General features: G+C 43.5%; 2 protein-coding genes across 3 annotated transcripts; both read right to left on the bottom strand.

Annotated features, from left to right (window-relative positions):
- Positions 1-621: 621 nt before the first annotated feature.
- LOC132473110 (uncharacterized) lies at positions 622-16,548 on the bottom strand. Of its 2 annotated transcripts, XM_060073082.1 has the most exons (6): positions 13,750-16,548; positions 9,594-13,559; positions 9,305-9,484; positions 8,739-8,911; positions 1,370-1,487; positions 622-932 (listed from the first exon to the last, which is right to left on the bottom strand). In XM_060073082.1, exons 2-6 carry the CDS (start codon positions 12,786-12,788, stop codon positions 741-743), a joined length of 3,858 nt encoding a protein of 1,285 aa, XP_059929065.1. In that variant the 5' UTR covers positions 12,789-13,559; positions 13,750-16,548; the 3' UTR covers positions 622-740. The 2 variants fall into 2 exon arrangements, with proteins under 2 accessions (XP_059929065.1, XP_059929066.1); XM_060073083.1 differs by having other exon boundaries at positions 9,594-16,548.
- A 150-nt stretch (positions 16,549-16,698) lies between these two features.
- On the bottom strand, positions 16,699-20,608 carry LOC132473299 (uncharacterized). The gene is given in 3 exon segments (XM_060073373.1): positions 16,699-16,990; positions 16,993-17,016; positions 18,845-20,608. Coding segments are annotated over 3 exon segments (966 nt in total). The 5' UTR covers positions 19,655-20,608; the 3' UTR covers positions 16,699-16,858.
- Positions 20,609-20,629: the final 21 nt, after the last annotated feature.

Below are 20,629 nucleotides of genomic sequence, written 5' to 3'. Positions count from 1 at the left end.
CTAGTACTGGTTTCAAATATTCAATTAATGTCAGAGTTGGCTCTCCATAAACTCATATTGAGTTATTATTATATCTTTGTTAATAACTCAATTTCTTTTCTTAGTGTTTTTCATTTTGTGCTGCTACCTTTAAGTCCCAGCTTTACTCTATGTTTGTGCGCTCCCAAACGGTTCAGAGAATGAGTCACTTTCAGTGTGATGTTGAGGAATTGTGGATATTATTTTTCATGCTTTCATTTTTCATCCCATAGCCTGCGATGACATGCTTTCATATCAGGTTCTCAAGAACCCTAAATATTTCACTGCCTTTGTGAACTATAGCATTAATTATATTAAAGACATTTAACTGTCGACACTTGGTGACATGAATAGGTATTTTCAAGGATTTCAGATATTCTTGGTCAGGATTTATAACGCCAACTCATTCCCAAGTCTCGGCTGCAGTTCTTCCTTGCATCTTGCAGCCGGCCTAATGGTGTATGGATATAAATTACACCAGTACCATTTAGCTTGTCTAAAGCTAAATGTTATTTAAAGAAGATCTAAACTAGAAAGTTCCTTGAGAATAAAACATGCCTATCCACGAGTCAATACAGGGATATTTTATTCTGGTAATCAACCCCCAATAGGAAAACGTTATTGTAAAACTATGACTGTAGTTACAACTCGAGCCACTAGAGGCCGCTAATGACAAAACTTGCTAGTAATTCCTCCATTGTATCGTGTATTATTCTTATTGCTTATTTTATCTTGAGTGAAGAAGGGGCCAGGCTGGGGGCCAGGGGCAGCGGGGAGGTCCTCCTCAGACCCAGGTCGTCCGTCTCGGGGTTGGAGTTCTGCCAGGCCCGGTGGATCTGGAGGTTCCTCCTCCACTGGAAGCAGAGGGCCGCGGCCTCCGCGCCGTCTGAATCGGGCTCAGGCTGCCTCAGACCCTGACAGGAAGAAGACACATGTACAGACCGGGGGAACAGCCGAATGAGCGGGAGATGGGACATGACAGAGCTAATACTACAGGGCGTTGCATCATGTCCCATGTCTGACTCATTTGAACTCTTAAAGAGACAGCGACACGGCAAATGTGAGACCATTGGTCTCACCAAAATACTAATTACGAGAGTCCAGTCAGCAGTACTTTAGTGGCCTATGTGTTTAAAATGGGAGAAGCTGAGCAGTTGTTGCTGATCACATTTATTGATCAGCAACGACCAAGATAATACTCAAGTCATTCAACAAACATGGATATTTTCAGTGTATGTTTTGTAGGTAAAGCAAAGCAAAATCGACATCTCCCCAAGCACCCCCTTGTAACCTGCTCACGGAGCCTCACGTCCTGACGTACCCCTGGTGGGGAATGACTTATCCGCAGTACCTTAATGCAGGCCGTCTCCGCTGCATGCACCCCCTGCAGCACCGTCTTCAGCAGGTTCTGCGCGTTCTTCACCAGAATCTCGTCCGACGACTTGCACCCCGGTGTCACAGCCTTGACGCTGCATACGTAGAAGTAAAAAAAACAACCATTAAAGGTCCCATGACATGCCACCAGGTGTGAGTGTGATTAGCTGTTACAAGATGTTTTGAAAATCTGCCCCTTATGACATCACAAGTGGGCGTGTCCACCTTAGATGTGTGACGAGCAACGTTTGCTTCAGTCCCCTTGGTAGGCTGGTAGACTGATCTAGATCCAGCACACATCTAGGTGGACACCAGGGACGCGGGAAGTCAGTCCGAGGGGGGGGTGCTGAGAGAGAATCTATATAATGACGTCATAATAAATGCTGCGCAACATCCATTGTTTACAGAGACGAGATGACGGGTGACGTCACATTCAGGGCTCCGCTCTGAAAAACACTCTACTGGTGTGTAAAAAGAGTTCTGCCAACTGGCCACTGTTATTCACAATCGTCAGCAAGTAAACAATGTGAAAATTAGAGTCAACTCGGCTGATATTTTATCGGCCGTCATGAAATAAACATAAGGGGTAACACTGTCGATATTTATCAAATAAAACATAGGGGGTAACACTGTTGTTTTTCTTTGGTCGTCATGAAAAAAAACATAAGGGGTAACACTGTTGTTTTTTATTGGTCGTCATGAAAAACAACATAAGGGGTAACACTGTTGTTTTTTATTGGTCGTCATGAAAAAAAACGTAAGGGGTAACACTGTTGTTTTTTATTGGTCGTCATGAAAAAAAACGTAAGGGGTAACACTGTTGTTTTTTATTGGTCGTCATGAAAAAAAACATAAGGGGTAACACTGTTGTTTTTTATTGGTCGTCATGAAAAAAAACATAAGGGAAATAATAGAAATACACACATACATTTTAATGTCATGTATATCCTCTTTATTGATGATTGATTGCAGTGTATTGTCCTCGCCTCAGTGGTGCAGAGGAGTGCACTCTGCCTAACCCCCTGGAGACCGGGGTTCAAGTCCGGTTGATGACCTCTGTTGGAAGACTCTAATCTCTATTTCATGTGAATTATAAAGTCAAGTATAACCATTATGATGTTTTTAACCGGTGTCTTGATGTTGCATTGTTAAGTTTGGAGGTTATCACTCTAAACAGCTCATGTTCAGATCCCGTCACTGTTGTTTTTTATTGGTCAACATGGAAAAAACATGAGAGGTAACTGTCGTTTTTTATCGGCCTTCTTGAAATAAACATAAGGGGTAACACTGTCGATATTTATCAAATAAAACATAGGGGGTAACACTTTTTTTTTTCTTTGGTCGTCATGAAAAAAAACATAAGGGGTAAGACTGCTGTTTTTTATTGGTCGTCATGAAAAAAAACATAAGGGGTAACACTGTTGTTTTTTATTGGTCGTCATGAAAAAAAACATAAGGGGTAACAATGTTGTTTTTTATTGGTCGTCATGAAAAACAACATAAGGGGTAACACTGCTGTTTTTTATTGGTCGTCATGAAAGAAAACGTAAGGGGTAACACTGTTGTTTTTTATTGGTCGTCATGAAAAAAAACATAAGGGGTAACACTGTTGTTTTTTATTGGTCGTCATGAAAAAAAACATAAGGGAAATAATAGAAATACACACATACATTTTAATGTCATGTATATCCTCTTTATTGATGATTGATTGCAGTGTATTGTCCTCGCCTCAGTGGTGCAGAGGAGTGCACTCTGCCTAACCCCCTGGAGACCGGGGTTCAAGTCCGGTTGATGACCTCTGTTGGAAGACTCTAATCTCTATTTCATGCGAATTATAAAGTCAAGTATAACCATTATGATGTTTTTAACCGGTGTCTTGATGTTGCATTGTTAAGTTTGGAGGTTATCACTCTAAACAGCTCATGTTCAGATCCCGTCACTGTTGTTTTTTATTGGTCAACATGGAAAAAACATGAGAGGTAACTGTCGTTTTTTATCGGCCTTCTTGAAATAAACATAAGGGGTAACACTGTCGATATTTATCAAATAAAACATAGGGGGTAACACTTTTTTTTTTCTTTGGTCGTCATGAAAAAAAACATAAGGGGTAAGACTGCTGTTTTTTATTGGTCGTCATGAAAAAAAACATAAGGGGTAACACTGTTGTTTTTTATTGGTCGTCATGAAAAAAAACATAAGGGGTAACAATGTTGTTTTTTATTGGTCGTCATGAAAAACAACATAAGGGGTAACACTGCTGTTTTTTATTGGTCGTCATGAAAGAAAACATAAGGGGTAACACTGTTGTTTTTTATTGGTCGTCATGAAAAAAAACATAAGGGGTAAGACTGCTGTTTGTTATTGGTCGTCATGAAAGAAAACATAAGGGGTAACACTGTTGTTTTTCTTTGGTCGTCATGAAAAAAAACATAAGGGGTAACACTGTCGGTTTTTATTGGTCGTCATGAAAAAAAGACATAAGGGGTAACACTGTTGTTTTTTATTGGTCGTCATGAAAAAAAACGTAAGGGGTAACACTGTTGTTTTTTATTGGTCGTCATGAAAAAAAACGTAAGGGGTAACACTGTTGTTTTTTATTGGTCGTCATGAAAAAAAACATAAGGGGTAACACTGTTGTTTTTTATTGGTCGTCATGAAAAAAAACATAAGGGAAATAATAGAAATACACACATACATTTTAATGTCATGTATATCCTCTTTATTGATGATTGATTGCAGTGTATTGTCCTCGCCTCAGTGGTGCAGTGGAGTGCACTCTGCCTAACCCCCTGGATTTTATTGGTCAACATGGAAAAAACATGAGAGGTAACTGTCGTTTTTTATCGGCCTTCTTGAAATAAACATAAGGGGTAACACTGTCGATATTTATCAAATAAAACATAGGGGGTAACACTTTTTTTTTTCTTTGGTCGTCATGAAAAAAAACATAAGGGGTAAGACTGCTGTTTTTTATAGGTCGTCATGAAAAAAAACATAAGGGGTAACACTGTTGTTTTTTATTGGTCGTCATGAAAAAAAACATAAGGGGTAACAATGTTGTTTTTTATTGGTCGTCATGAAAAACAACATAAGGGGTAACACTGCTGTTTTTTATTGGTCGTCATGAAAGAAAACATAAGGGGTAACACTGTTGTTTTTTATTGGTCGTCATGAAAAAAAACATAAGGGGTAAGACTGCTGTTTGTTATTGGTCGTCATGAAAGAAAACATAAGGGGTAACACTGTTGTTTTTCTTTGGTCGTCATGAAAAAAAACATAAGGGGTAACACTGTCGGTTTTTATTGGTCGTCATGAAAAAAAGACATAAGGGGTAACACTGTTGTTTTTTATTGGTCGTCATGAAAAAAAACGTAAGGGGTAACACTGTTGTTTTTTATTGGTCGTCATGAAAAAAAACGTAAGGGGTAACACTGTTGTTTTTTATTGGTCGTCATGAAAAAAAACATAAGGGGTAACACTGTTGTTTTTTATTGGTCGTCATGAAAAAAAACATAAGGGAAATAATAGAAATACACACATACATTTTAATGTCATGTATATCCTCTTTATTGATGATTGATTGCAGTGTATTGTCCTCGCCTCAGTGGTGCAGTGGAGTGCACTCTGCCTAACCCCCTGGAGACCAGGGTTCAAGTCCGGTTGATGACCTCTGTTGGAAGACTCTAATCTCTATTTCATGCGAATTATAAAGTCAAGTATAACCATTATGATGTTTTTAACCGGTGTCTTGATGTTGCATTGTTAAGTTTGGAGGTTATCACTCTAAACAGCTCATGTTCAGATCCCGTCACTGTTGTTTTTTATTGGTCAACATGGAAAAAACATGAGAGGTAACTGTCGTTTTTTATCGGCCTTCTTGAAATAAACATAAGGGGTAACACTGTCGATATTTATCAAATCAAACATAGGGGGTAACACTTTTTTTTTTCTTTGGTCGTCATGAAAAAAAACATAAGGGGTAACACTGTCGTTTTTATTGGTCGTCATGAAAAAAAACATAAGGGGTAAGACTGCTGTTTTTTATTGGTCGTCATGAAAAAAAACATAAGGGGTAACACTGTTGTTTTTTATTGGTCGTCATGAAAAAAAACATAAGGGGTAACAATGTTGTTTTTTATTGGTCGTCATGAAAAACAACATAAGGGGTAACACTGCTGTTTTTTATTGGTCGTCATGAAAGAAAACATAAGGGGTAACACTGTTGTTTTTTATTGGTCGTCATGAAAAAAAACATAAGGGGTAACACTGTTGGTTTTTTATTGGTCGTCATGAAAAAAAACATAAGGGGTAACAATGTTGTTTTTTATTGGTCGTCATGAAAAACAACATAAGGGGTAACACTGTTGTTTTTTGTTGGTCGTCATGAAAAAAACCATAAGGGGTAACACTGTTGTTTTTCTTTGGTCGTCATGAAAAAAAACATAAGGGGTAACACTGTCGGTTTTTATTGGTCGTCATGAAAAAAAGACATAAGGGGTAACACTGTTGTTTTTTATTGGTCGTCATGAAAAAAAACGTAAGGGGTAACTGTTGTTTTTTATTGGTCGTCATGAAAAAAAACATAAGGGGTAACACTGTTGTTTTTTATTGGTCGTCATGAAAAAAAACATAAGGGAAATAATAGAAATACACACATACATTTTAATGTCATGTATATCCTCTTTATTGATGATTGATTGAAGTGTATTGTCCTCGCCTCAGTGGTGCAGTGGAGTGCACTCTGCCTAAGCCCCTGGAGACCGGGGTTCAAGTCCGGTTGATGACCTCTGTTGGAAGACTCTAATCTCTATTTCATGCGAATTATAAAGTCACCTTTATAAAGTCACCATTATGATGTTTTTAACCGGTGTCTTGATGTTGCATTGTTAAGTTCGGAGGTTATCACTCTAAACAGCTCATGTTCAGATCCCTGCAAAACGTAGACAGGGGTACCACTGTTGTTTTTTATTGGTCAACATGGAAAAAACATGAGAGGTAACTGTCGTTTTTTATCTGCCTTTTTGAAATAAACATAAGGGGTAACACTGTCGATATTTATCAAATAAAACATAGGGGGCAACACTTTTTTTTTTCTTTGGTCGTCATGAAAAAAAACATAAGGGGTAACACTGTCGTTTTTATTGGTCGTCATGAAAAAAAACATAAGGGGTAAGACTGCTGTTTTTTATTGGTCGTCATGAAAGAAAACATAAGGGGTAACACTGTTGTTTTTTATTGGTCGTCATGAAAAAAAACATAAGGGGTAACACTGTTGTTTTTTGTTGGTCGTCATGAAAAAAAACATAAGGGGTAACAATATTGTTTTTTATTGGTCGTCATGAAAAACAACATAAGGGGTAACACTGTTGTTTTTTGTTGGTCGTCATGAAAAAAAACATAAGGGGTAACAATGTTGTTTTTTATTGGTCGTCATGAAAAACAACATAAGGGGTAACACTGTTGTTTTTTGTTGGTCGTCATGAAAAAAAACATAAGGGGTAACAATGTTGTTTTTTATTGGTCGTCATGAAAAACAACATAAGGGGTAACACTTGTTTTTTATTGGTCATCATGAAAAAAAACATAAGGGGTAACACTGCTGTTTTTTATTGGTCGTCATGAAAGAAAACATAAGGGGTAACACTGTTGTTTTTTATTGGTCGTCATGAAAAAAAACATAAGGGGTAACACTGTTGTTTTTTATTGGTCGTCATGAAAAAAAACATAAGGGGTAACACTGTTCAGAGGTTAACACTCTAAACAGCTCATGTTCGGATCCCCGCAAAAATATACATAATATATACTGTTGATATTTATCAAATAAAACATAGGGGGTGACACTGTTGTTTTTCTTTGGTCTTCATGAAAAAAAACACAAGGGGTAACACTGTCGATATTTATCAATTAAAACATAGGGGGTAACACTGTCGTTTTTATCAAATGAAACATGAGGGGTGACACTGTTGTTTTTTGTTGGTCGTCATGAATAAAAACATAAGGGGTAACACTTGTTTTTTATTAGTCGTCATGAATAAAAACATAAGGGGTAACACTGTTGTTTTTTATTGGTCGTCATGAAAAAACACAAGGGGTTACACTGTTGTCTTTGTCAAATAGAATATAAGGGGTAACACTGTTGTTTTTCATCAGTCATCATGGGAAAAAAACATAAGGGGTAACACTGTCGTTTTTATCAAATGAAACGTAAAAAAACCTGTCATTTTTTATCTGTCGTCATGAAAAACCCATAAGGGGTAACACTGTCGAAATGTATCGAATAAAACATAGGGGGTAACAACAGGGACGCGGGAAGTCAGTCCAAGGGGGGGGGGGGGGTGCTGAGAGAGAGTCTATATAATGACGTCATAATAAATGCTGCGCAACATCCATTGTTTACAGAGACGAGATGACGGGTGACGTCACATTCAGGGCTCCGCTCTGAAAAACACTCTACTGGTGTGTAAAAAGAGTTCTGCCAACTAGCCACTGTTATTCACAATCGTCAGCAAGTAAACAATGTGAAAATTAGAGTCAACTCGGCTGATACTGTGCTGAATTCACACACTAACAACATGCCGACAAGCTGTTGCGGTCCGGGATTATACACAGCGTTATAACAAGGATTCAGGAGGTTATTTCTAAAGGTTTAAAAGGAAAGTGACAATAAAAGAAAGCCTTCATTTTCATCCAGAGATACGAGTTGTCTGATATGAGGAAAGTGACAGTTTCTCCGTCAAGTGAACCGTCCGTCTTTGCTCTTTTTTTGCCAACCAGTTTACGTGCGGGATTCCAGAATCATAACGATAACATTCAACGTGTCTATTAATATGGCAGCAACATTTTACACCAGTTTTAGAATGTTCACTACAACAGATGTTGAACACCAACATGCTTATGTAAAATCAGCATAGTACGATATTCAGCTATCGACAGTTCTGCGTTCTGCGTCATAGCCTACGTCAGCCTACTCAGACAATGTTCTAAATAAAATGAAATGATAATATGATAAATATTATAAAAAGGGTGGATGTCAATAATTTAATGAAAAATCATGTTGTATGATAAAATTCAAAAAAGAAAAAAAAAGTATTGATTTGTTCAGAAGACCTTCTAACTTGCAGTTACAGCCAGAGGCCGCCAGGGGGGGGGTGCTGCAGCACCCTAAGCACCCCCACTTCCCGCGTCCCTGGTGGACACTCCCACTTGTGATGTCAAAAGGGGCAGATTTCAAAATGGCTTGTAAGGCTAATCACACTCAAACCTGGTGGCATGTCATGGGACCTTTAACCTCAATACACTTGGTCCATGAACTGGACTCAGGAGGTTTGGCGGAATCGTAGGCTCACCTGGAAATTATGCTGAGCTGGTTGGTGATGGTGAGGATCTGCTCAACGATCAGGGACAGCTCTGCGGTACACTGCTTATCCAGGCAGTGGTTGGCGATGACTCTGACGAATTGTGTGACGGACTGGCAGTTTGCTATGACCTCTTTAGCCATGCCCACGAAGGCCTCTTTGTTCTGGAGTCAAAGGAGTTTATTTAGGTGAGAATAACGCACAGTGTTAATGGTTGATGATCTTGTTTTGAGTGTATACCTTCATGAAAATACACATGAAAAAAAAAAAGTATATATATATATAAATTAAGACAATTAACAAAAACAATTTTACTTTTTATTGTAACTTTTAATGAAGTTAAACTAACTTAAATGAATACAACTTTAAAGTTGTATTCGGATATAATGTATGTTGGTTCTCTAAATTACCAGTTATTATAGAACCTCTTCCCATGAATTAGAAAGATGTAAAATGTTTATTGTGTAACCATTTCTTATGATTGTTGTAAAAAAATATCACACACAATAGTCACACACGACTCATGGGACGCTCCAAGGGAAAGTGGGGGTCCTCACCGCTATCGGCCCCTTCCTCCTCAGATACTGTGTCATGTAATAGATCCTGTCAGCCATCTGCCTGGTAACCTGGACTATCCTGTTGTCTTTGGGGTCCCAGCTTTCGGTCTCTTCCCTTAGAAACAGCGAGGTGTAGGCGAGGGAAGACGCTTCTCTGCACGACGAGAACCCCGACTTATTCTGAAGATGAAGACAAAGTGTCAGTGTGAAGCAAAACTATTATGATTTTCTATCAATTATAAGAATTACGGAAAATCTCTAATAAATCAAACGAAAAAGGAAACCTCACATGTCTTTTGAGGTAGTCTTCTTCCACCGTGACGGCTTCAGACATTCCCATATTTGCCGCGTCTACGTTTTCTGCATGGCTTTTAGGCCAAGTGGTGAACGTAGTGGGTTTCTCTTCCTTTACCTCACATGGAGGTGGTGCTATCCCGCCCTGAGCCACCTCTGGCCCGACGCCCTGCAGAGCCATCCTGATACGATCTTTAGCCTGCTGCTGGATCCCATCCGTTTTGAGGATCTCCTCCGTGACGTAGCGAGCCTTGGCAGACCAGCACTGTATCTGAACCTCAAGGCTGAGGCTGTCAGAGACAAACCGCGTCTCCACAATCAGCCGGGCCCGACTCACTATGTCGGAGATCTGGAAAGACAGGTGGTCGTTGATGGACCGCAGGTTGCTGCGAGCACGTGGGTCACGCACGTAGTTCAGGCATTCTTCCACCTTTTTGGTGGCTGAATTTATGTTTTCAACTATTGCCTCTACTGCGGCTTCAAATTGCTGCTCTGCCTCTTCTGCAGTCTTCTCGTCCGATACGTGTTTGGCGGCCGTTTCAGCAGCGTTGACGATATTTTGAATCGTGTTAACGTAGTCCTTGTTTGTTTTATCAAGCTGGCCACATAAGACTCTAAGTTTAATCAGAAGACTTCTTTGAAAGAACTCAGACTTGGTTAGCTGAACAACACTTTGCACCAGGCCGAAATCCTCCGCCACCTGTAGGTAGTTCTCGGTGTGTGTTTTGAGTTCCTCCTTGATTTCAGTGAATTCTTTAGCCTTGTGGGCACTTTTACAAACTTGACTGGTTAGCCTTGCGGCCTCCTGGATCCGTAGTGAGTTTTCAGACATTGTTGACAGCTTCTTTTGGACTGTCAGTTGACTTACTGCACTCGACGGGCCCAAGATCTTATCCAGAGACTTCAACAGAATCTGCATCGATAGAGCCCACAGTATGCACGGCCCCTCCAGTTGATCTACTGGACCTTTCAGTGCACCGGAGAGTTCCGCCAGGAGCCTGGTGTTGTTCTGGGCCTTGTTCAACTTGCTGTGCAACACAGTAAAACTCTCTGAACCTTGAGGTGTGACGTCGGACCGCGTGAGCAGTTGGACGACATCAGCGGATAAGCTGATCACCTCCGAGAGCTGCTCGGTGGCTCTGGCGGCCATGTTGTGTGCGGTGTCACGAACCAGGGCCTGAACGGCGTGGTACCAGGAACCGGCCACCGGCAGTAGCAGCTTGCGCATGTTGTTTATCAGGTCCGAAAACTGCGCGCTGTGCTTATAAACAGCCTCCGTGCTCATAGCTGAGCTCATCGCGGTCTCCTGCGCTGTCTGGACGAGCAGTGGTGTGAGGGATACGAGATCTGCCCTGAAGCCATCTAATGACTGGGAGTCGATTGCATCAACGATACAGGAGGCGTCCTTCGCTGCTTGAACGTAACAATTTGACAGCTCCAGGACAGCGGTGCATACCAGGTTGAGGCCTGTCACATCTTTCCCTTTGGTCACAGTCACCACCTCATACAGGAGGGGCAGTAGATCAAAATCCCCGAGCCTGTGGATTAGGTTTGGCTTCTCAGAGACAGCTGGCACCGTTAAATCCACCCTGTCATATTTACGATACGCTATCGTTTCTACAGTTTCCCCTGTTGGCTCTCCTACGGCTTCCGTTCCAGACTGTCTATGCAGAGGAGAGGAGAGGAATCCAATGCTGAAGGGATCGTCATTGCCATGATCTTTTCCATCCAGATGTTCTTCTTCAGGCTCAGGGGAAGAAGGAGGCGAGACTTCTTGCTCCACGCGGACATCCTCTCGGAGCGGGCTGAGGAGATGAGGATGCTGCCGGCCATCCAGTCCCTCTCTGAGCACTTTGACCTGCTGAAGTGCTGTGGTAACATGGTCCGAAAAGTACGGATACACCTCCACGTTTAGGCCAGGCCCAGCCAACATTTCTCTGACGGATCCTTCCACTTTGACCTGGGCCGTTCGTACCTGCTTCAGCAAGACCAGGAGTCCGTTCCTGTAGATGGGGTTGTCACTCCTGTCCAAGTGCCGCTTCACCGAGTCCACCACCTGTATCAGGTGAGAGTTGAAGTGGCTCGCATTCTCCGCGAACATCTGATAGTGCTGCTCTTTGTATGCCTCATCACATCCACGGCGGTCGTTCACCAGCTCATCGATTGCGACGCTGGTGAACTCCCGTACATCCAGCACATCACTGAGAGCCTCTAGCAGCTGACTGCTCTCCTCCTCCCATCTCTGGCAGAGTTCCCGCAGTCTGTGGACCGCTTGCTGTGGATCATCTCCCAGCTCCAGAGAAAAGGTGGCAATCCAAGAGCGGAGTCTGGTTAGAGAGAGACAGGAGCTTTCCACGTTCTCCATACTCTTTGCATCAAACGCCATTGCCGATACGAAATGAGACACTTGTATAAGTCTGTCCGTGTACGCTACAAAGTCCTCAAGGAGTGGCTGGAGCAAGTCCAGGTTCATCTCGGTTGGGGAGTCCACATCCAGGATTTGCCTCACATTCCCAAGTTCTTCAAACAAGTCAGATACTGAAAGAAATGCATCCAACACTTGATAAAGGACAGTGGCCATCAAGTCTTCGTCAAGCATTTCTAATTGCTCTTTTAATAAAATAGACACATTCTCGATATGGTGCCAAGGGCTGTCCGGATCCGCCGACAGTTTGGTTATGGCTATTATTTCCGACCAGAACTGTAGAATGTGTTGACAGTGACCGACGACTCTCCGCTGTAAGCTGCTGCGAGACGGGTTTGCCACTAGCATACAGTGGAACACAATATCACGCACCATGCTGTCCAATCCATTGCTTCTGAACAAGTGAATGGAGAAGGTGTCGAGCAACTTCATCAGACTGTCGCGCCTCCCAGTGTAAAACCCACAAGGGCCGTAGGATCCCGGGTCACACCTGCTGTGGAGAGTGTCCACGATGTCCTTTACGGAGCTCTCCACCTTGTCGAGGATGTACGCTTTGGCTGCCTGTGCCTGCTCGTTGCAGGGGTGTTTGATGGTGGCGAGCATAGCGGTGTGCAGCATGGAGATGCACTTGCTCAAGGTCCCCAATGAGTCCAGCAGACTCTGGGCCTGTCTGGGATCCTGTAAGGACCTTGCCCTCTCGACTGTGAGGCCCTTCAGGAGAATTAGAGCGTCGGAAAACTCCTGGAACGATTTGAGCAGGGTCATGGTATCCAGGGAGCATCCCAGCAGGGAGAGACACTCCAACACCTGGGCTGCAGCGACCACTATCGTCCTCACGGTGGCGTCGTCGCTCACTAATAGGACCTGCGAGAGAAGTTGAACCACAGTTGCCGCTTTGTAACTCCTTCAATTTATTTTTGCAGCACACTTGAAATTGTTTGCACAAAACGAATACATTTTCCCAAGGTTTAAAGAGAGAGTGAAACACACATATACATATTTATCTCCCCGGGAAAACTTAAAAGCTTAGAATAATAAATAAAGTTCTGAATAAACTTTAAGGAGCGATGGAAAAGCCAGACTACTATCATGTTATAGTCATTGACAAAGCTCCGATGATGGCTTGACAAAAGCAGAGCGGCGGTGATTTACAGCCTTTATTGCGCAAAAGCTTCAGACGTTACACATGTTCATGTAGAGGGCCAACCCATATTTAATGCTGCCAAAAACAGCAACTATAAACTGCAGCTATAGCTATAGGACATTCATATTCCACCTGTAGATGTTTATCTTTCAAATGTACATATCAAACATATTTATTACATTTGGGTATAAAGTGAATTCTACTGTACTTTGACCACTCCCAGCATGACGTTTTGCGTGGCTGTGATGAGTTCTTCCCTGTGCTCGGGCAAACCGGGCTGGATGCTGAGCTTCTGGGAAACCAGCAACACATGCTGTCCAGACACAGTCACTGGCTCCAGCAGCGCAGACATCTCCATCCTTGTGACTTCATCCTCAGTTTCATTCATCAGCCTAGGAATAACCCAAACCAGGTGTACATCGGATCATGCAGACCCTACCGGACATGTGTCATCTATCACACGAGAACATTGAAGCCCGACTAAAAACGGCTAACACAACGTGTTATTGGCATCGTAAGCGTGCATGAGTGCGTAATGTGTGCTTCCATTTATTCCCTGTTCCCTAGAAAACCCCCACATACCTAGAGGCTACCGAGGCCATGTCTTCGGTGGCTTTGGCCACGGCCCGGGCAGCCCCCTCCAGATGGAGGAACTGCTCGGGATCCTTGGCGTTCTCGCATAAAAGCACCAGCAGACACAGGTGACCGGCGATGGGAGCCACCACCTGCTCCACCGCCGCGGTCTTAATCAGGCCGTGATCCAGTAAGGACGCCATGGAAGGTCCCAAGTCAAGCCCACGCGGTTAGACAAAGTACCGTTGTTGTTGGCGCCGATAGATGTATTCTTGTTTGTGTGTAGGCCCGCTCCCTGACATGAATGAATAATGCATTTGCCTGCAATGGAAATTGACCTCAGGGTTTCATAGCAACCAAATGACCAACATGCATGCAGCATATCATATGACCATGTGGTATATATCTTGTGGCATATCCTTAACGTTACTTTTATTTATAACTTATAATGTAAACTGAAGCTGTCGAATAGACATGAAGCATTTGAAGAATGGGACCGTTTCTAATCCACACAACACAACGATTATAAACAGAGTGTTGGCTAGTGCACATGTTCGTCCAAGTACATAGTACATTGTATAGTATTCGTGGAATCTGAGTGGAATTGTTTGCATTGTTTTTCTTTCAGCTTTTGATCCTATAGGATTAGGGCGCCCTACAGTCCACTGTCGGAAAAATAGGGTTTTCCAGCAGAGGGCATTATACACCACAATAAGAGCAGAGGAAGCCCGAAATGAAAGTTCCCCCAATAACTTCACCAGCACGCCACGCCATTCCATTGTAACATTTATCACGAGATAAATATACATCTTTGAAGTTTAAACATCAAAATATAAAGCACACTCTAATGCAAATGATCTTCAGTGACAGTAGTATAATCAAAACTCCAAAAACAATACATATGTGATGATGGTGACAACATACAAAAAAAAAAAAATATCGAACAATCACAGTAAAAAAAAATAAAAAAAACGAGAACAAAAACAAAAGTCAAGTGTATTTTCTGCCAACACGTACAGAGATGACAATAACAGGGTGCAGAGGGAAGACATGAATGTGCACAGTATACGCCATGCCAGTGGAATATAGTGAAGGGTTGAAATGAAAGTAGGCCTATGTGTTCCCAGTCAATAACATAATCCTTGCAGCGTAATAGGGTTCCAAGCCATCAAAAAAAGGTGGAGTATAAAGTGTCTTCTTTTAGCACTAAAGTTTGGTGAGTGCTACATAATTTTGTCACTCCAAGAGAAACACATTAAAATATACTTAATCTTGTTCTTTGGCATTGCACATTCAAAATCTGGCTCCAGGGCACCTTGAAAGAAATAAACTAAACCCCTTGTTCTATTAAAGGGTTTAATGTAATCCTGCAATATCCCTGAAACAAACAACAAAAAAAATGATTATATATTTGGAAATGTTACAGTTGAACAAAACACCATTGGCCGGGGATTCTCTTTTACCCAAATGGACAGGCAACGTCATCTTTTGCTCTAACAACATGACTATGACCCCATTGACTACACATTCATAAACACTGGATGTAACCCCAACATTTGAATGGACACTTCAGAGCATGCAGTGTTCAACGCGGGTTCACGTGTGGCCCTGTGTCTTGCTCAGTTTTAACGGTGGCAGAATTTCAGGGCGCTCACATTCCGAATTGTTGACTTAAAAATGAGTGTTTCCCATGGGGCAGAGAGCACTAGTTTGTGTTTAGTGATGGAGTGGAGCACATTCCCACCTATTTTTAGGGGATCACTCATGCCAGGGGGGCCTCTTTAAATGTAGGTAGACTTCCCTCCCAGACTTTCATCATGCCACGGGGACTTGGAAGTATCTCACATTTCTCTCTATAAGCCTTAAGATTCTTCTAACACTAAACAATATTATGTCGCCGAAAGTTTAAACTGCTCGAGTACAGACATGTGTATACCACAAAAACACAATCAAGCAGATTCTTCTGACTAGACCCAACATCATCAAACGTTTAACGCAAACTCCAAAGACCAACGAATCACGTGTTGTTTAGTCTGCAAAGGGTTCAGAGTTTGTTTACCAGCGACAGGTTTGTTGTTGGATTCAAGTACCAGTGCTGCAACAGATCCATGCAAGAGCTGCATTTTATTTTGTCCTTTTTCTTTGTCCATCGTAATTTGAAAGTTATTTTCTGCGGTATACAAACAGTGCTGGAAGTCATGGCTTTTATTGTGTTCATTTTAGGCCTCTTTTGCCAAATGGTAATTCCTTCAAATATCACTAACACAAACCCAAGTCAAGAGCCCAACTCCAATGAAGAGGAATGCTTGTATTGGGAGGTCACAAACCATTCGAAGATACTGCCTTTTTGTTTTTGCGTGGGGGAAAAGGAGATCAATGGATAAGCGATAATGTGGAACCACGAATAGTACAGAGAAGATACAATCTTTGGCTTGCAGCCAGCGCTGGATATACAAACTGACCAATCATACATCATTCACAGCCTATCTTTGGCTCGCAAAAGATAAACGATGGATCCAACCACACATCTAACCCCTATCATACATCAGTGCTTTTAAACATATGCTAGATTCAGATTCAGTATGATCATCATTGGCAGAAACAACCCCTCCTCCCTTCCCCGATCCTTCTCGAAGGCCAAATTTGGTATCTTATACATATAAAAATAAATGTGCTATTTAACACTGCCCTGAGGGTTCTGTCGTCCAATAGTACGTGTCTCATTCCAACAACCCCAGAAGGATGTCATCCTCCATCGTCAGCTTCATGGGGCAGGCCGGGCGTTACCTTCCGTGGGGGGGGGGGGGGGGGGGGCTGTCTCTGTCTCTTGAGTTAGACAAACACACAGGCCCGTCTCACATAAGTCTGTTTCCTGGACACGGGTCCCCCAGCGGAAAAAAACTCACCCGCCACAGTGTCTTCCTACCGTCCCCCACGAAAAATACAGGTCCCAAAAATGGAGAATATTTGAGTTCTCTCTTCCACATATGGAAGACTGAAAGGGGTGTGTGATCCCCACGGTCTTTGTCTGGGCTGGGGGGGGGGGGGGGGGGGGGGGAGGGGTATGGGGAGACGTGGTGCCACATAGGGTCAGTTCGGTGACGCCACTACCCCGGCCTCACTTCACTTTGTCTCCCCCCCGCCACCACCCACCACCCCCAATCTCTGCACCTCTCAGTGGTCCCTTGTCCATCCAGTCCCAGCTCTCGTCGCTCGTCCTTCCTGTTCTCTCCGCCTCGATGATATCCCGGGTAGCGCCTGTCGGAAGAAGCCCATCTGTGGGGAAGGAGACACAGAGCGAGAGAGGCGGCGTTGGTGCTCAGGGGTCAATAGGCGTCAGTCAGCTGCTCCCTACATGCTGGTCCCACCTTTGGAGACTGTTTGTTTGTTGCTTCTTTTTGAGGATTTAATCAACAAAAGAAGATATTCATAAAAAACTGTGATGGAAAACCAATGACTATTCGTATTTTTTTTAATGGATTCCCGACTTCTTTCCAAAAAAACAAATACTTGAACACAAAAACTGTGTAGCACAAGAATTTCACCACAGGGTGAGGGTTAGTGGAGGTGGAAAGAGGCAAAAGTGCATTGGAGGCTGAAGATGGAGCGACAGTGCACTGAGGACACAGATGTCAGTCAGACAGCCTTTCCCCCCCCCCCCTCCCCCCCCCCCCCCCCCCCCCCCCCCCCACAACTCTTCAACTCCATTCATTTATCAGCACCGCAGCCACACAGTAACACCAGTTTCTTGATAACAAAGAGAATCCCACCCATGGCTCTCCTCAGGCATTCCTGAAAATAGCAATACAGGACATGTGCTTCGCTTGTAAGGCGCGTTTATTTTGGCAAGGCCCAGGGAGAAGGGGGGTAAGGGGGTGAAGAGGGGGCGGGGCGACGTAGCCCAGGACCAACATTCCAGGTTTAGCTCTGGTATTCCCAGTGGAAAATAAAGGAGTAAAACAAAGCAGGGAAAAAAAGAGAAGGAGTTCGGTGCTAACGGCCTCAGGACATTAATGTAATTGCAATTCTCCACACACATTGTGCTTTCATGTGAGTGGTGTGGGGTACATGACGGCTGGGGCTTTGTTCTCTGCATGGATTGTTAAAGAGGGAATGACCCCACGTCATACTGTTTCAACCCCGCGGTACAATGGGCGGGGGGGTCAACTCGTGGGACCCCGGGGATTATTTTCATTGACACGTGAGGTTCTCAAGGCTGAAGCCAATTCTTTATGGAAATGAACTGAACGAATGAAGTGCAGTGTGGCGCTGCCAGGTCAAAGGTTCTGGGTACGATTCCCCGACGTCCTCAGCATACCTTCAGGGGTCCTTGAGCAATCAGCTGCCCTGTTATCAACGTCTACTTGAAATCAGGCGCCGTCTATAAAAGCATCAGCTAAACGAATACATAGTAAGGCCCGTTTACACGAGGACGCTTGCGGGTAAAAACGACATAATATTTAATCAGAAGTGCCTTTCGTTTAGACGGTGACGGCGTCTTTGGGCTTAAAACGCAAAATCCCAAACCTAACCCCGAGAGTGGAAAACTTGAATACGCTCCGCCGTAGCGTTTCCGTCTACACTGCCAAGACGCAAAACTCTGCTCAGATCTGCTCACGTCGTGTACGCGTTTACGTCACATGACATGTTGGATTATTTCCATGGGTCGGACCGTCAAGCTGCTCTGGCAGCTCTAATACATTGAAGGAGTCTTTCACGAAATGTACAGGATAGGTACAGATAGTATGGACTGATACTTATTTTTGGTTTTCGCGGCGCAGATAAGAGAAGAAGAAGATTCTACGCATGCGCTCAGACATGGCGGTGTTGTGTGATGGTGCATCACGGCACCACCTGGCCGCCTGGCATGCATACCCAATCAATTCCCCACACTTTTGCGTCACCGTATGCACGCAGATTTCAGAGTTCAGACCGTCGTCATGTCAACGTTGCCTAAATATGGTAAAAGCGCCGTTCGTTTGGTGACCGATTAGTAATCATTCCACCATATAATGAGTATTGTACCACAGCAGAGGTGGGTGAACAGCCAGCGAGTATGGATTGGAATGAGGATGAGATGCTGGTGGTCTGTGGGCGTCCCTACCTTCCAGAGCAGCACCGCTAACAACAGGAAGATGAGGATCCCAACCAGTAGGCTGATGGCGATGATCCAGCCCACGACGTACCCTCGCGGCTCCTGGCTGTGGAGCGCCTCGAACAGCAGCTGGAAGGGGGTCACCCCGTAGGCACACACACACACACACACACACACACACACCACACACACGACACACACACACGCACACACACACAGGTGCAGACACACACACACACACAGGTGCAGACACACACACACACACACACACACACACACACACACACCACGCACACACACACACACACACACACACACAGGTGCAGACACACACACACACACACACACACAGGTGCAGACACACACACACACACACACAGGTGCAGACACACACACACACACACACAGGTGCAGACACACACACACACACACACACACACACACACACACACACACACACACACAGGCGCACCACACACACCACACACACACACACACACACACACACACAGGTGCAGACACACACACACACACACACACAGGTGCAGACACACACACACACAGACACACACACAGACACAGGTGCAGACACACACACACACAGACACGCCCACACACAGACACGCCCACACACACACAGGCGCAGACACACACACACACACACACACACACACACACAGACATGCCCACACACACACACAGGCGCAGACACACACACACACCACACACGCGGGTGCAGACACACACACACAGACACGCACGCAGGTATGTAAGAGCACACACAAATACACATAAAAGCACATCCACATGAGCACACATACATGTGCACAAAATGAATACTATTGGCTCTTTTGGTGGATGGAAGAGGAGGCAGGGGTCATGCTCTTCACGGGTTGACAAAGTGAAACTACTCTTTCACTTAGTGGCTAACTGTTATTCCTACGGTTGCATTACATCTCTATTCACTATGGATATGTTTTCTCACATCACAGTGGCGCACAAAAGATGTCTGTCCGCTGTCTTACTGCTATTCTTGGACTTATCTTCATGGGAAATCTATTGAGCAATACAGTTTGAATTGTTTCTTCAAACGTTTAACATCTGCGATCACATTGTACTGCGCCGATGTGGCCGATATACATATCACTCCGTCTGTATGTGTACCGAGATGGATATTTTCTATACTTTCACTCCCTTCGTACCAGTGAGGAGATGTATCTTCTATGTATTTTACCCCCCTCTATCTCAGTATGGTGATGGACGTCTGTGAATTGTGCTTCTCTTGCAGCAAAGTGGTCCAGGGTAGTTTTGAGCGTTCCATCTCATTAGGGAGGACTGGAAACTCGGCACAAACGGACGAGTTCCTCAATAAATTAAAAGGCTATCTTGAAAGTTTTCCCATGACATTGGTCAACCGTCTGCAACCTTCAACGACCAGTCCGTCATCCAGTGGAATATCACCAGATTGGTTTATATTTAGCTCGCTAGTTACAATATTGTGTGAAATGGTGAAATGAACATTACAGTAGTGAATCCATTATGCATGTTTATGTTGAAATGCTTTGATATGTTATTCGATTTGTTTTGACTGTTTTTCCATTGAAATACAATGATTTATTTGAGAAACGGTTGGTAATGCATTAAATTCCCTTCCTTTCAAGATTTGGCTGATGGCAATCTCAACTTGTTAAAGTTCCTCGGGAAAAAGTTTCTTGGGAAAACAACAGTATCCTCAAGGGGAAACACTTTAACTACTTGACAAAAAACACACTTAAATCAATCCACAATGTTTTT

The sequence above is a fragment of the Gadus macrocephalus genome, chromosome 15 (genome assembly GCF_031168955.1).
Source record: "Gadus macrocephalus chromosome 15, ASM3116895v1".
Classification (NCBI taxonomy): Eukaryota; Metazoa; Chordata; class Actinopteri; order Gadiformes; family Gadidae; genus Gadus; species Gadus macrocephalus.
The sequence above is the reverse complement of the archived record's forward strand: the minus strand, read 5'-3'. Positions and strand labels throughout refer to the sequence as shown.